Here is a 16,054-nt window from a genome sequence, read left to right on the forward strand (position 1 = left end):
AGTGAACACCATAAAGCTACTGTTGAAATGATAATGGAGCATTTTGAGAAATTGCCCGCTGTTATCGTAAAATCCGAACATGATCAAAATATTACTCAGGAAATGCAAAGATTAGAGAGAGAGTAAATCGTGAATTATTAGTACGACAGGAACATATTGATAAATTGCGACAATTGCATATTGATACACGTACGTCACCACGTAAAGAGAATCAGTTCGATCATGAGTACCACGGCTCACATTATCAAAGTGAAGGATTCGAATCCGACGGTCCCCTAGTGTACTTATGAATATGTAATATTTGGCATAATTTGAATGAAATTTGTCGTGACATGATATATATATATATATATATATATATATATATATATATATATACCTTCTGCGTGTGTGTCCCCCTCCAAATATACAGAGAAATGGGCGTCCTTGCGTAGTACTATATTCTTGGGTACTTGCTAGAAATTACAGAAGGTTATTCGTTTTATACCCACCCATTTTCGATTGGGTGCTGCCACCTGGCGTATCACCTGGCATATCTTATGGTCACCTTACAAGGGCAATGTTTGTCTGACCTGGAATACTGGCATACACAGTTAAAGATGCTTTTATCATGGAATCTGAAAAGTCCTCAAAACTTTCCCTTCTGTTCCTTCAGATATTTGTTAGAGATTTATGACCCCGTTACCTGAAAATCAACGTTGCTACTTAACTCTATTGTCCTTTTCTTTTATCTACCATTCATTGTTTTTTTCTTTTTTTTAATGCTGAATTTGGTTGTTTATGAAAGGTTACGGAAGTACGGCAACATTGAAGAGAATGACAGCGCATGTGCTGCTTAAGATCAGCCCTGGGTTGTGTGGGGGGAAATGTGTAGTGTTTGGGGCAAGAGATCTCCAATAGTTACAGTAGGTGCGTGAGTGATGGTAGTGACTGTTATCAAATGGCACCGAAAAATCAACGTCTTATTCCAAGAGATGCTTACACATACACACAAAAGCCACAACCAGTTATTGTTCTCAAATGAAAAAATTGTGTTAAAATATTAAATTGTTCGCACTAACTATCTTAAGTCGCGGCACAAATCACAATCAAAAGTAGCATTTGAAGCAATAATAGCACGTATATTAAATAAAATTAGTACCGCTATACGCAACGGGAGATTGACAGTCAATGAAACCGCAATGGCATACAGAAATACAAGATTTGCTATTCCCGCTAAAACGATAAAGATAGATGGATACCTTCTGAAACACGAGAATAGCGGTATGTAAGAGTGAACCTCACTAGCGACAAAAGGTCTCACTTGAACGAAATATGAACTAAAGATGTATACATCCGGGTTCCTTTTCACTTTCCTCCGGCTGCTACAAACAAACAAACAATTGCCTAAAGAGCGATCGTGGCTAAGGAAATAAGGTTCTGCAGAAGAAGATGACTTTAAATATAAAGTTGCTTTTGTGAACGTTCTTGTAAATCATTTCATTAAGACTGGCAACATAAAATATAAGGGAAGTATAAGAACAGTCTTTATATTCTTATTATATTTCAATTCACAATGGCTGGTGAGGCGTCTGTTAAGCTGGAATTGATGTGCAAAGAAGAAATTGCTTTTGATTTACCTCAGAAAGATCCACTCGAAGGGAAAGGGTGGACATACGAACTGATGACTGACAAGAAAGAGTTAATATTATCCACAACGGAAGGAGAGGAAACAATGGACAAGGATACAGCTATGTGTTCTTTGGATGTGAAACTAAACGTTGATAAGGTGAAATCAGAATTACCAGTAGAAGAAGATCCTGAATTTGAAAGGAATATAGAAACGCCTAGAAAAATAGTGGTTCAGGAGACTTGCGCGTCGTACTCTAATGACTTCCAACAATTAACAACAAAAAGTTTAAATTCACTTCGCCCAGAAAGGTAATGTTCAATTTTTCATATACTAATTGGCTCAGATTGATAATACGGTTACATGCATTCGGAAAGTTTGTTGGCTAAAAGCAATACTTCACGAGAAATATTTAGATATGGGAGATATCTCGAACGTAAGTTAGTAACCTACAATTAGGAAATTGCAAGGCACAGATAGATAAGCTGTATACCAAATAAAAATAAGATCGATACGACTAATACAAATCTTATGCAGTGTAGATCTTGATAAACTAATTATTTCTTTATTATTGATCACACACTTCTCACTAATTGTTGCACATATATGGGTGTTCGACAATATTGTTTTATTTATATAGAGACTTATGTAAAATAAGAAATCGTGAGAATGGTATATATCCTAATATTTTGCAAATTTAAACGTGGAATGTATTATATTGGAACAAGAACTATGGACGTTTGTGTTTTTAGTTAGAATTTAGCTCAAATGTGTCTAGCCTCATTTTTCCGGAGGGCTTCGATAGACAGTAAAATACAAGAGAAAGAATATTTTAACCATCAATGGATGTTCATTAATTGTAGAGGTCCATACATCAAACCATTTCATAGCTGCACTCATTTCTTTCAATGAAGTCGACTTTTTACATTCCCAGGAATCATTTCTAGAGTATGGACCTAAATTTCTCAATGTATAATCACTTTAGTGTCTTAGTGAACGTACATGATGGGTGAATTATTGTACAAACAACGCTAACCAGCATGTGGTAGATGGCCGGTAAAAATAAGATTGCTATGCAGATTAGTTCATTACGCAGAATGTTGGTAAACGAGGACAGCGCAAAATTCTGTATTTAGGATAAACTTAGATGTCTTACGTGTTGAATGTGTTCTTTACGTTCCTAAGTATTTTATAGGTATCATCCTGAAATGCTTTCTTTGCTCGTATATTTGTGTTCTAAATTAACACAATATATTAGGGACGTAATTCCTTAGTTATATGAATCCCTTCCTTCCCAAACGTTTTTCTAGTTTTGTGTCATGATTTGCCACATTGAATTTTGATATTTCATTTCGCTTACAGTGGTAACTAGCTACTGTAACACCGGGTTACTTTGCACATTAGGCATTACTTCCCACAAAATATGAAAAGAGATTCAGTCATCTGTTAGTAAAACCCTGAACTGTAAACAGATTGGTGGTAGTTCATATTTTTCTCACTGGGTGTCTCTGTACAGTCATATAGTACTATGTTACTGTGGCGCCACATATTCTGTCTGTTTGTATGTGTGGAATGCGGTGAGCGGGTATTTGAATTTTGGTTTCATGGCGACGATCGTGGCAACTATTCTACAACCAACTTTACTGAATAAATAACCTAGTTCTTTTCATTTTTAGTAGTTTAAGAAATTTGGATTTGTGTTTTTTACAATTTAGAAATTTATAAGAACATCCCTAGGTGGCGACAACAAAGAAAGTTTGAATTCTATTTCAAGCGCTTTCCAATTCGATTTTTTTTTTGTTTGCGCTGCTCTGAGCCTATCGTAGAAGTATGTCTTTGACATCTAGCTATTCCTAGTAGAAGAGGCAAGTAGCTCGCGAGTTTTTTTTTTTTATTTTAATGAATAAGGAAGTATTAATGTTTGTACTGACAAACAATGAAAAACAAGCTTTAAAATTGTTCCAAACTTCGTGATCAGAACTGCTCCTACTCTGCGGATGGTATAATTTGAGAACGTTTCATTTCTTTTAGCCGAGTGAAATAAATTGAGATCTTATTTGAATATATAAAGGAAAGTAAGAATATCTCAAGTACAAACCATGAAAAATGTCCCAACCATTCTATTTTTAACATCTTCCAAACTTTAACAGCTATTACCAGTTATTTCGCTTCTAACTGCAGTGAATGTAATTTGAGATAACGTCTTTCTTATTAGGTGAGTTAAATAAATTTTGTTACTCTGCTTTTAGATTTTAGATGGAGTGAGAATGGCCATAGATACAAGTCCCTCAGGATTTTGTGTTTTTTTTTTATTAAGGAACAGTTTTGGAATAGAAGATTAAGAATAGATTTATCAATACAAAATAACTATGCAAAGTATCGATTTTGACAAAAAAAAATCTTAATATGTTTTAAAAATGTGCCCGACGTCGGTTTCTTTTTTTTGGGTTCCCTTTAAAGGGGGGTGGTCATTATGACTACAAGTCGAATTCTAAGTAACGTTAGTTTGAATTTTTTTTGTGGGGCAGCAACATTTTATCAGATAATGTTGTCGTTGTACTGTTGAAAAGGGTATTTTATAAACAACTTTTCGTTCTTCTACATAGAGATGTAGAACTTCTCTATAGATCATCATTATTATTTAAATTCATTTCAGAACGATGTTAAAGCAAATTTCATTGTGGGTTACTGAGTTATACTCATAAAATACCAGGGAAGCGTTATTTATTTATTTATAAATTAGCCTTTTTAGAGTCCAGATTAAGAATATCATTAATACGATATTATTAAGTACATCCCGCCTTTCGAACAAAATTTCTTAGTATGATAGAAAACTACATCGTATAAGCTGCATTTCATTCTTGAATGTAGGTTTACATTAGTAAAGCACGATGATGGTTGAGTCCAAGTTTTTATGAGACAAAGATTTAAACTGCTTTAAGAAAAATTATTTTCCACTTTTATTATATTTCTTACACGGGGGAATATATTCTATGATCCAATCGAAAGTGCAGGAACGTGAGAGTAAAACTAACCAAGACAGACGAAAAGGTTATGGAGCTAATGGTTTATAGTTTACTTGTGTATCAGTTTTCTGATATATTTTGTGTTTCCACTTATTTTTCCCTTTCTTTAATTTGCACTTTTCTCAGTTTTTAAGATTTTTTCACACCATTTTAGACTAAATTCCACCAAGATATGAGTTTTCTATCATTTTGTCAGTACTTGTGTGTATTGATAGCTTTTCCCATAGTTCATACTGCCTTTTTGGACAGGTCTATATTTTTGCTCTTAAAGCCGTAAACACTGAGCTATTCCATATAAAATCAGGAAGTTCACGAGTGAAGCCTTAAAAATTAAAGTTAGAGTTTATGATTCAAATGAAATTGACGTTTGTTTGTTTTGCACTTGCTGATGGCTCAAAGCTCATAGGATACAGGCTTGGGTGTCGTTTCTAAGCTTGTGCATCACCCTTTACAAGAATTTCCATTGACAAACCTGGATTTCTTTAATTTGTACTATTGTTTTCTTTTGAGATTTTAGCCTGCATTCTCCGTTTTTTGTTGACTACTTACAGCTTTATCTCGGGCACTTGCGTAATCCTTTTTCATCCTTGTAAGTGTCTATTTCCTTTGTTTTTTTTTCTGGTTAGTTATAACTCAGTAGTTTACGAAAATGCATTTTAAATTTTGCATCGTCCCTGAATTTTAAACTCAATCTTTTTCTCCTTCGTTTCCTTCTGCTTTTTAACCTTTAAGAAGAAATATTTGTATGTCAGACACATATGTTTTTTCTTTGTATTACATTGGCAACACTGATTCACTCAATGTATCGGTTCTCTCAGTACCTTCCAATTATTTAGTTGTATGTGTTTCGCAGTAGTCCATTGTTGGCGTAATGTCTGAGTGAACATTTATCGATGATTTTAGAAAGAGGCACACATTTCCATTATTGTTTATACTTTTGCGTGATTATTTGACCCATATTTCCTGAAGAGAGTTTTGCTTTCAAAAATTTTTGTGGTTTACTTTTATTTACCATGAAATAGAAGCTATTAAGCTCTTGAAACATACTATTTTGTTTGTATGAGATTTTATGTATTTGCAAAATATAGACCTAGTACCTCGAGAAAGAAATTTAAGAATGAAACCGTAAGTACAGCAGATCCTTATTTCACGGTAAAAATTCCAAAAATGTTGAAAGTACAGAAGTAATTTATATTATTGTCTTCAATAGATTCTGACTGAGACGCGTAATTTTTTCCTCAAAGTCAAGAATTACCTAGTGACAGTGAGGGCGATACCAATTCTGATACAGTGCCAGGTGTCAGCTCAAGTAATAACAGAACTGTCAATGTGAGCAGCCCTAGTGAAGTTTCATATGATAACGAAGGCCTTAGATACAGAGGTAAGAACAGGTTTGTTTGGAATTGAAATGAACCTCTAAGAAACCGAAGAGTTCTCATCAAAACATAGTCAGAGGGATTCCTGGTATAGTCACCCATGTAAGAAATCTGGGGAAAAAATCCTGTCTAACTTATGTAATGATGATATAATTCAGGAGATTTCAATATGAAGTTGGAAGAAAATCGAAACAAATTTGAAGTAAATTAGAGCAAAGTCAAACTCCAGATCTACTGACCTATCTGAAAGTAAAACCCCTATTGCTCTCCTAATATTGTGTTCTATTTGTAAATCAGGCAACGAAGACATGTATTAACCATTTTCAAGACACTTTCGGACGACCTCTATTTATAGCTACCATGTTCGTTAAACGTTTCCAAGCTCTTGGACTAATAGAACATTTGAACAGGGCAGCTACATGTGGACAAATAGCATATTTGCAGGGTAGTAATATGTAGAATTATACTAACTTAAAATTTTCAGTTTTTAAATTTATGTACTATTTTTATTTAGATATTGAAATATTTTCCGAATTTATATTCCAATAAAACCGAATTAATATATGTAATTCTTGTTTATCATATTTTGCTCGAAGTACAACATATAAAGTTTCATTATTCTACATTACACATACGTTTTTAAAAAAAGATATTACTTTATACATGTCCGTGTCCCAGAGACACGCATTTCCTGTAAGCGAACAAAAATAACGTTCCCTATTAAGGGTTAAGATATTTTCTGACTTTAAAAATTACTCTAATAGCATACATTTTACAAAAATGGAGATCCTAAAAGAGCTGGGAGTGAATCAAAAAACTACTCTCTCTTCTTTGTCTTCAGTTAAATATAATGTTACTATTTGGATGAATCCTTCGCGATTAATTCCAATCAGTATTTTCCTAAAATCGATAAGATAAAGGGCAAGTAAAATGGAATTAAAACAAGAAGAAACAGCTGGCAATCAACAAGGATATAATCTTAAAGTTTGTTCATGGCTTTCTTTTCATTCTTCCGAATACCTCTTTTCCATTTTGTCTATTGCAAAACAACATCTGGAATTACAAACATGTATTATAACGAACATTAACAAAACGGAAGTGATGTTCACCTGTTCCACGTTATTTCGAGAGAAGATAATTTTGTTTATAACAAGTTTTCGTCTTCGTTTATAAAGATTTATAATTTGTGCTGAAGGAATGTATGATTTTTTCTTGCTTTCCTTGTTTTTATCTTCTCCCGACGTTCTTTACCATATATTGAGCTAAGTTCTTAAATTAATTTTCTATCTTACCATTTGATGTTATCCCATGTATCTCAATTAGCTTTTTCTAATAACAATATTGTTCTCGTTTCTGCCAGGGTCATAATGAGAAGCTGTGAGGGGCGTAGACGTAAAATCATAAATAAGGCGCACTGACTGTAACATAGGGACGTTATTTCATATGCGTATTTTTTATTAAACAGGCTTATCAACAGTTGTATATTCAGTATTATTACAAACTATCCTCGCAGACCGTTTAAACGGTCAAAATTGTAAATAAGTAAAACGCAGCGAAATGATAACTATTTCATAATAAGTTACTAGGTTTAGAAACACCTGCTCGACACACAGGTACCGTAGTGAGTCATCAAAATTGCCAGAAGGCCATTTTATAACATTTTATAACTTTCTCGTTTGTATAAAAAAGTTTAATCGAATATTTCTGATTCAGGCCTACACATCCGGGATAACAATGCTACCAACTTGAAATGTACAAAATATTGTTAGAGGACCAAATATTTAAACATGTACAAATTTTGCCCTGAAATCCAAATTGAAAAATTGAATATAATACAACTCAAAGATATGGTAGTCACATAGATTGATTATTTGATCTCTGTGGATTCAAACTTCAGAAAAACAATCATATGACATTTCACTATATTTGACCCAAAAGCCGTTGCTTGTAGGCAGCGCAAACCGTTGACCGCTAGGTTAGTCCGACGGTGATTTCTTCCGTCGTTTTGTTTACCATGCAGTAACATGTTTAATCACATTAGGTATTTAATCTTCTAGAATAAGAATTACAGGAACCCTGACCTGTAAACATTTTCATTGTCTCTTTGTTTAATTCCCTTTTCTTTTTTTTTAGTTTTAATAGTCGGTATATTTTTTTTTCAATTTGTCATCTCTTGGTTTATTTTTACCGTGATATGCATTTTCTGTTGATGATTGCTTTTTGCTACATAATAGGAATTGTTCCAAATATTTCTTAAATGTTCACTTATTTCTCTTTAATCCAATTTTTTATCACTTTTCCATGTCAGCTAACCAGTAATATTTAAGGGGACTGGCGTTCTAAGAAATAGTAGCTCCTTCCTCCAGTTTAATTCTTTCAGTTTATGTCTGATAGCTGGACATCGTACATGGCAACACGCATGCCCCGAAATATGACATGCCAGTATATTTCTCCAATAGGAGCAAGAAAGAGTGAATATTTCGCCATCACTTAGAGACGCACTAGATAGATTTGATAAACTACATTCACTTTGAATTCTAAGGTATGAAAATTAATGCAAACAAAATGAATATAACAATATGCATCATGCTAAGACAGAAAGCATGGACAGGACAACGAAATTTTAACTTTTAAGAATAGAAAGTCTGCATTTCCCATCTTTTTGTTTTTGGTTTTTCTCTTTCCTTTAAGGAATATAACGCTTTTAGTTTCAATAGCGAACATAGCTTACCATGCTTAACTCCCTGAAAAGCAAACTGTAGTTCCAGGCTGCCATTCGAACGAAGATTAATTAGAACGAGTCTTAGACGCTGTCGAATTGGGTGCACAATCTAAGGCGTATGCTCAAATCAGCCATAAAACTCCACACTGCCATATAGTTGTCCCCGGTTCCATTTCAATTTTTAGTTTATTTACGGTTTTTAAATGTTTATGGGTTAACATCTGGCCTCAGAAAAAAAAAAACATTGTATTTCTACATCAAGGTCAGGCAAATTTAATCCACTATCTTCAGAAGTTACTGTTAAGTCTAAATATATGTAGGATCAATCGAGGATTTCCATTGAGAAAAGCTAAAATATCTAAGCTAGAAGCACTTTGAATGTAGTCTTCGCGCACAATGTTGCGTATATCATGGACCGAAAGAAAAGGAAATGAACAAGCACTAAGGGTTGCTAATGAAGGACAACAGATCATGAAAATAATAGGAAAATGAAGAAATACTATGCTTTGCCATCTTATTCGGCACTCCGATGTGATCACCATGCTGATAGCGGGAAATGCAATAGAAATACCAGGAAGAAGAATACCAAGGATACAATATATAGACAGTTACGAAGAAGAGACGTTATCAAGTTTTAAAACATATCTCTCACGGTAGAGAAGAATTTCAAAATTTCCATGTTGCCCACCTATCTATGGTTGGGGTGAACAGGATGGAATCGACGATTTAAAGATTGGTTTCCCTAATTTACTGTATTCACACTAGTTCTTTAAGGATAATTAGAACGTTGATTTCATAAATCTACGAAGTCAGTTGTACCTCTTGAAGGAGGTGTACTCACCAATAATCCATGCGGGAATGACATTTCTTAGCTTTGTTATGTAATGTTCGGGCAGCGTAAATAAAACTTCGAAAATAATATTCGCAACCTCTCGCATGAATACGTCGGAACGTTATTTTTTGAAATAAACCGCGTTCAAATATCGGCTGGTACAAGCTATATTTCTGCTTGCGTTTCTTGTAGATATCTTAAATTTTATTGGCCAGTGGTTAGTGTAGGCTAGTGTTGGCGAAATATCTTCACACTTCTATTTCTTTCTTTTAACTGCGTGGATTATTCCTGTGGCCATGAAATCCTGTTTCCTGTCGTTGTTAGAATTTTGTAAATATATTCGGGAAGTTCATATAGATTTTCGCTTTTTTCCCAAAAGTTCACACATCCTTCTCTCTCTCTGTCACTTGTTTATTGCGTTTATCCCAACTTTGCTACGGCAAATCACGATTTCTTTCGTACCTACATTGTGTCATAAACCGAAGCTGGGAAGAACGGTAGACAAAACATAGATACCGTAAAAATGGAAAAGTGAACAAATGATAAAATTAAGCTCAGGTGTTAACAAACTAAAATTATCATGTGCAAATCACAAAACCTGGTTAAACTTTACAGAAAATATGATAATAGCAAATATAATTCATACAAATTAAAGAACATCAAAAGGTTACAAATGATAAAGTAGCTTTTACGGTATATATTTTCCGCCGTTTTAACTTGTTTTATTTCCCCTTTTATCTTTTATTGTTTTCGGTATTATCGAAATATCTTGTTATTTTTTTCGGGTTTGTCACACAAAACTGAGATTAGAAACGATTGGTAGGATTAAACAGTGGAGTGCATTGTTCTAAAGTAAACTCATGTTATACTTTTACGAGAGCTCCAATTGTACGGATTGAGCTTCGAAAGCTAAATCACCGTTTGAATACGTGAGATCCAATTTTTTGTTTGTTTATCATCAGTGGTTGTACGATATTTTCATACGCCTCCGTGTAAAATATTTTTTTCTAATATTGTGCAGAAATCAGCAGTGAAGTGACTAGTACATATGTTTTAGCACCCTAACATTCGTTTGTAATCTCAGTTTTGTGACAAATTCTGGCTCCATATCATTGAAAAGGAAGGAGTAATTGTGCCTGCTTGAACGATCGCTTATTACTGTCTGCAGAAGACTCCAGCGGACCCTTGGGATAATCCGACGTGGAACGCCTGAGATCCTATTAACTGCAACGCCTCTGAAGGAGTTGACCGGTCGAAGATTATTCTGATTAAGTGAAATCTTAATTTATCAATTGTGCCACACAGTACAGTATTAAAAGAAAATAAAATAAGATAAAAGTGGAAATAAAAAAAGTTAACACGGCCGAAAATATATACAGTAAAAGCTACTTTTTCATTGTAACTTTTCGATGTTCTTTTAAATTGTGTAAATTACATTCAGTATTATCACATTTTCTGCACAGTTTAACCAGGTTTTATGATTTGCACCAGAAGATAATTTTAGTTTGTTAATATCTGAGGTTAATTTGATCATTTGCTCACTTTTCCCTTTTTACGGTATCTATGCTTTGTCTACCGTTCTCCCCAGCTTCGGTTTATGATACAACGTATGTACGGAAGAAATCGTGATTTGCCGTAGCAAAGCTGGGATAAACGCAACACACAAATGAGAGAGAGAAAGGATGTGTAAACTTTTGGAAAAACAGCGAAAATCATTATGAACGTTACGATTATATTTACAAGGTTCTAACAACGACATAAACCACGATTTTATTGCCACAGGAATAACCCACGCAGTTAAAAGAAAGAAATAGAAGTTAATGATATTTGACCAACACTAGCCTCCACTAAGCACTGGCCAATAAAATTTAAGATATCTACAAGAAAAGTAGAAAACAAATTATTATTTAAAAAATAATGTGTTTTCAGAGCAAAATATAGCTTGTACCAGCCGATACTTGAACGCGTGTTCATGCGAGAGCTTGTAAATATTATTTTCGAAGATTTATTTACGCTGTCAAAACATTACATAACAAAACTAAGAAAAGTCATTCCCGCCATGCTTTCTCTGTCTCAGCATGATGCATATTATTATATTAATTTTGTTTGTATTAATTTTTCTCTCTTAGAATTCAACGTGAATGTAGTTTATCAAATCTATCTAGTGCGTCTATAAGTGATGGCGAAATATTCATTCTTTCTTGCTCCTATTGGAGAAATATACTGGCATGTCATATTTCGGGGCATGCGTGTTGCCATGTACGATGTCCAGCTATCAGACATAAACTGAAAGGATTCAATTGAAGGAAGGAGCTACTAATTCTTAGAACGCCAGTCTCCTTAAATGTTAGTGGTTAGCTGACTAAGAGAAGTAATAAAAAATTGGATTAAAGAGAAATAAGTGAACGTTTAAGAAATATTTGGAACAATTCCTATTATGTAGCTAAACGCAATTATCAAAAGAAAATGCATATGATGGTAAAAAATAATTATAAAAGGACAAATTGGAATAATATATACCGAACTTAAAATTAGGAAAGGGAAAAGAGATTTAAACAAAGAAACGATGGAAATGTTTATAGTTCATGGTTCCTATAATTCTTATACTAGAAGATTAAATACCGAATATAATTAAACATGTCACTGCATGGTAGACCAAACGCCGGAAGAAATCAGCGTCGGACTAACTTAGCGGCCAACGGTTTGCGCTTCCTACAAGCAACGGCTTTTAAGCCAAATATATGAAATGCCATATGATCGTTTTTCTGAAGTTTGAACCCACAGAGATCAAATAATCTATCTGTGTGACTACTCTATCTTTGAATTTTTATTATATTCAACCTTTCAATTTGGATTTCAGGGCAAAATTTGTACATGTTTAAATATTTGGTCCTCTAGCTATATTTTGTACATTTCAAGTTGGTAGCATTGTTATCCCAGATGTGTAGGCCTGAATCAGAAATATTCGATTAAACTTTTCTTTACAAACGTAAAAGTTATAAAATGGCCTTCTGGCAATTTTGATAACTCACTACGCTATCTGTGATTCGAGCAGGTGTGTGTCCAAACCTAGTAACTTAATATGGAATAGCTATCATTTCGCTGCGTTTAGTTATGGAGAAAGAAGTTAAGATGAATACTGTGTAGAAGTTGTGCCGTATACTGTATGAATACTGTATAGAAGCTGTACCGTATAAGAGATGTAAAGAGTATTTACCAACCATATCTTTTAAGATTTGTGTGTTTTTAAGATTGCTGAAGGCAATGGTTTCATGGTATATTCAAGGTGAAAACATAATAGTGTCTGGAGAAAAGTAAGATCATTATGTCGTTTCATTACGTTTCTGTTTTTAAGTTTGTTAACGTTGAGATCTGCGCTTAAATACAATTACTATTAATGCGAATACATTTTACTAATCCTCTGGACTTTCCTGATTGGGTATATACTATTCATTTCACTCCGTTTGCTTGTTTGGAAATAGTTCCGCAGGTGTGAATTCTTTTTGCTAATGATTACACTAGGAAAGTAGAACCCGAATCATGTTCTGGCATGTGATGGTATTATTGCCACCTCGCATACAGTTTTGATATTTCGTGACTTTTCACGTCACACTCTGTTAAAATAAAAATTAATGGTTTAACAAATTGTTCATTACCATAAACAAGTAATAAAAACATCATTTAAATTACTTTGACGATTCTCATAGTACTTAGATACAAAACTCAAAATATGTATGTTGCATCCGTTAGTGCGCTCTGGTTCTGAAACTGAGTTGTTGACCACGCGGAATTTACGTGGCATTTCACACCAGGTGTTGACAATAAGGTAACTCTGGTTAACAAAAAGAATGTCCTTGTAATCCACAAGGAGCGTAGCAGATTGGGTGTCGCTTAAGCGGGAATTTGTACGGGTAGTAGGGAGTTGGAGAGGGGTAGGTTCCGAAGAAACCAGCAGGAGGCATGCGTTTTGCTGTGATCAAATAATAACAAACCATAGAATGTATTCGTTCGATTGTATCGTTATAATTAAATTTAACGTATTTTTCGTCACATTAGCCCAGTTCGAATACTAAGATAAGTCACCACTATCAGGCACCTTTAATTTATACGTATATTTGCAATAACTAGTGATTGCATAACTTTCAAATTAGACACATCACATTCACCACAACTACTTTTTATTATGTAATCTCCATTAATAAATACCAGTTGCCATAGCAAACCGAAACAAAAATTCTATTTTATTACTGTAACCACAAATAGAGATTATCTATCTAAAATCAACATATATTCTATATGTTTTTTCTTCTTCTTCTTAACAACAGAATCTGCACTTTTAAGTAGTACCTTTCCCCAAGATAGCTACAAGAAAAATGGAAGTAATTCACAAATATATAATATCGTTGCATGATCTGAATTGGCATGTCATGAAATCAAAGAATACAGAAGAGAAAAGTTTCAGCCCGTGCGTTTTCAGTGATGTCCTTAACAAAATCATTCAAAGTGTGACTAACCGGATTTCGAAACACGAAAACATTTACCAAGACTTTGTGTGTTTCGATCCTAGGCGGATTTCTGATTTAAAAGACGTACTACCCTCAAATGCAATGACCAAATCTGTGGCATAGATAAAGGGAAAACTATCGAAGAACTAAAATTTTATGCAGATATTTAGTCCAAGACATCACAAGGAGATGTTGTGAGTGAATATGATATTGAATATATAAGTAGTGATTATGAAGAGGAAGCATGTTAAAGCGATATTGAACCAGGGATGTAGGAAATCAGAGTAAACTTGCAAGTCCTGCCTTACTTGTGCGTTCAAAATTATATATGAATATCACATGTGTGCCTTATGTTATACATACCTCTTTAAAATGTACAAGTTCCTCCTTACTATCCCTCTTACACATGTAGAGAGGAAGTTGTAAATAAGCTTTTCTTGAAACTCAATATTATAAAATAAGGATTAAGAGCGAACCTCGGAAAGACAACCTTCAATCGTTTATGTTAATGCAGTATGAAAGGGATATACTAAATAAAGTGAATAAAGATGTCTTAAGTAATAAATGATGTCATGATAATGCAGAATTGAAAAATCTCTGATATAAGGTAAGGATGTCCTTCCTTCTTGTCATGTAAACAGATCAAAGTAATAAAAGTTAAATGCTATATATGTATATGATGCACTGCCACTATATATATATATATATATATATATATATATATATATATATATATATAGTGACAGTGCATCAATAGTAATTAAACTGTCTGAAACCAAAGTGAACTATCATAACTCCATTTTCGAGCTGTCAACAAGTATGTGTAAAACTGGAAACACGGGATGTCAAATACCACAAGAAAGGTACATTGCCACATTTTTACATCACCTTTTCATGTGAGTTTATCTACCACTGTTTCCAAAAGTGATAATTTATCACAAATTATGAAAAACTACAAAGTTTAACCTGGTTGCTGATAGTTTGAAAATGCATTTAGTTCACTGTTTTCACTGTGTTCACTGTTTCAGACAGCTCAATTGAGGTCCCCATCATAAAAGGGAACCAAGTTATACATGACGTTTCCAATAAGTTTTATTTATAATCGGAAAACCACTCTCCGGATCACAATATGCAAACTTTAAAAACCTCATCGCACTCCACTCGAGGGTATACCAATGAGTGAATTGTGTCGTGGTTATCCTCCCAGCTTATATACAGATGGTGATAAGAAAAATGAAAAATCCTGTTGTAGGCAACACGTCAGATGTATGGGTTGGCAGTGATGTGGCACGTGCAGCGCCGGATCGATGGTGGTGGTGTGTTAGGTCGGTCTCCATACTACGTCAGGCGCAGTGGAACAGCAGTGTCCAGTGGCTGCCTCAGACGGAGGTAGTGTAAAATGGGACACCTATCAGATTTTCAAAGAGGGCAAATTGTTGGTGCGCGGTTATTTGGAGTGAGTGTGACGGCAGTGGCCACTATGTTAGGTGTGCCCCGTGGGACAGTGTCGAAGGTGATGACGGCCTACACGACACACGGGAAAAACCACATCGGGGAAGCGGAATAAAATCATGATTGACAGGTCACGCCGGGTATTAAAGCGCATTGTCACCCAGAACCGTCGTGCCACTGCGGAGCAAGTGGCGGAGGAACTCAACCAGCACCCCCCACCGTGTTTCGACAATCACAATCCGCTGCGAAATACGTGACTTGAATTTAAAGGGTCGTGTTGCACGTGCCAAACCGCTCATCAGGGACCATTACGCTTTCACACGCCGCAAATGGTGCCGCGACCATGCAGCTTGGACCGTTGAAGACTGGAAACGTGTGATATGGTCAAATGAGTCATCCTTCACCCTACTCGCAACCACGGGCCGTGTTTATGTGTGGAGAACACCCAAAGAAGCTTATGATCTGCAGTGTCTCCGCCCAACTGTGAAACATGTCGGCGGCTTGGTGATGTTGTGGGCCTATGGTCAAACTT

The 16,054-nt window shown here is 34.7% G+C and overlaps 1 protein-coding gene across 1 annotated transcript in view; it reads left to right on the forward strand.

The window, feature by feature from the left end:
- The first annotated feature begins 1,318 nt into the window (after positions 1-1,318).
- The window catches only part of LOC145690965 (uncharacterized), a 49,014-nt gene continuing 34,278 nt past the window's right edge, over positions 1,319-16,054 (forward strand). Inside the window, exon 1 of the mRNA XM_081766434.1 lies at positions 1,319-1,920. Coding sequence (XP_081622560.1) covers positions 1,556-1,920 — 365 coding nt within the window. The 5' untranslated portion in view covers positions 1,319-1,555. The remainder of the gene's footprint in view (positions 1,921-16,054) is intronic.

This window comes from Thermobia domestica, chromosome 7 (assembly GCF_964235325.1).
Source record: "Thermobia domestica chromosome 7, izTheDome1.hap1.1, whole genome shotgun sequence".
Classification (NCBI taxonomy): Eukaryota; Metazoa; Arthropoda; class Insecta; order Zygentoma; family Lepismatidae; genus Thermobia; species Thermobia domestica.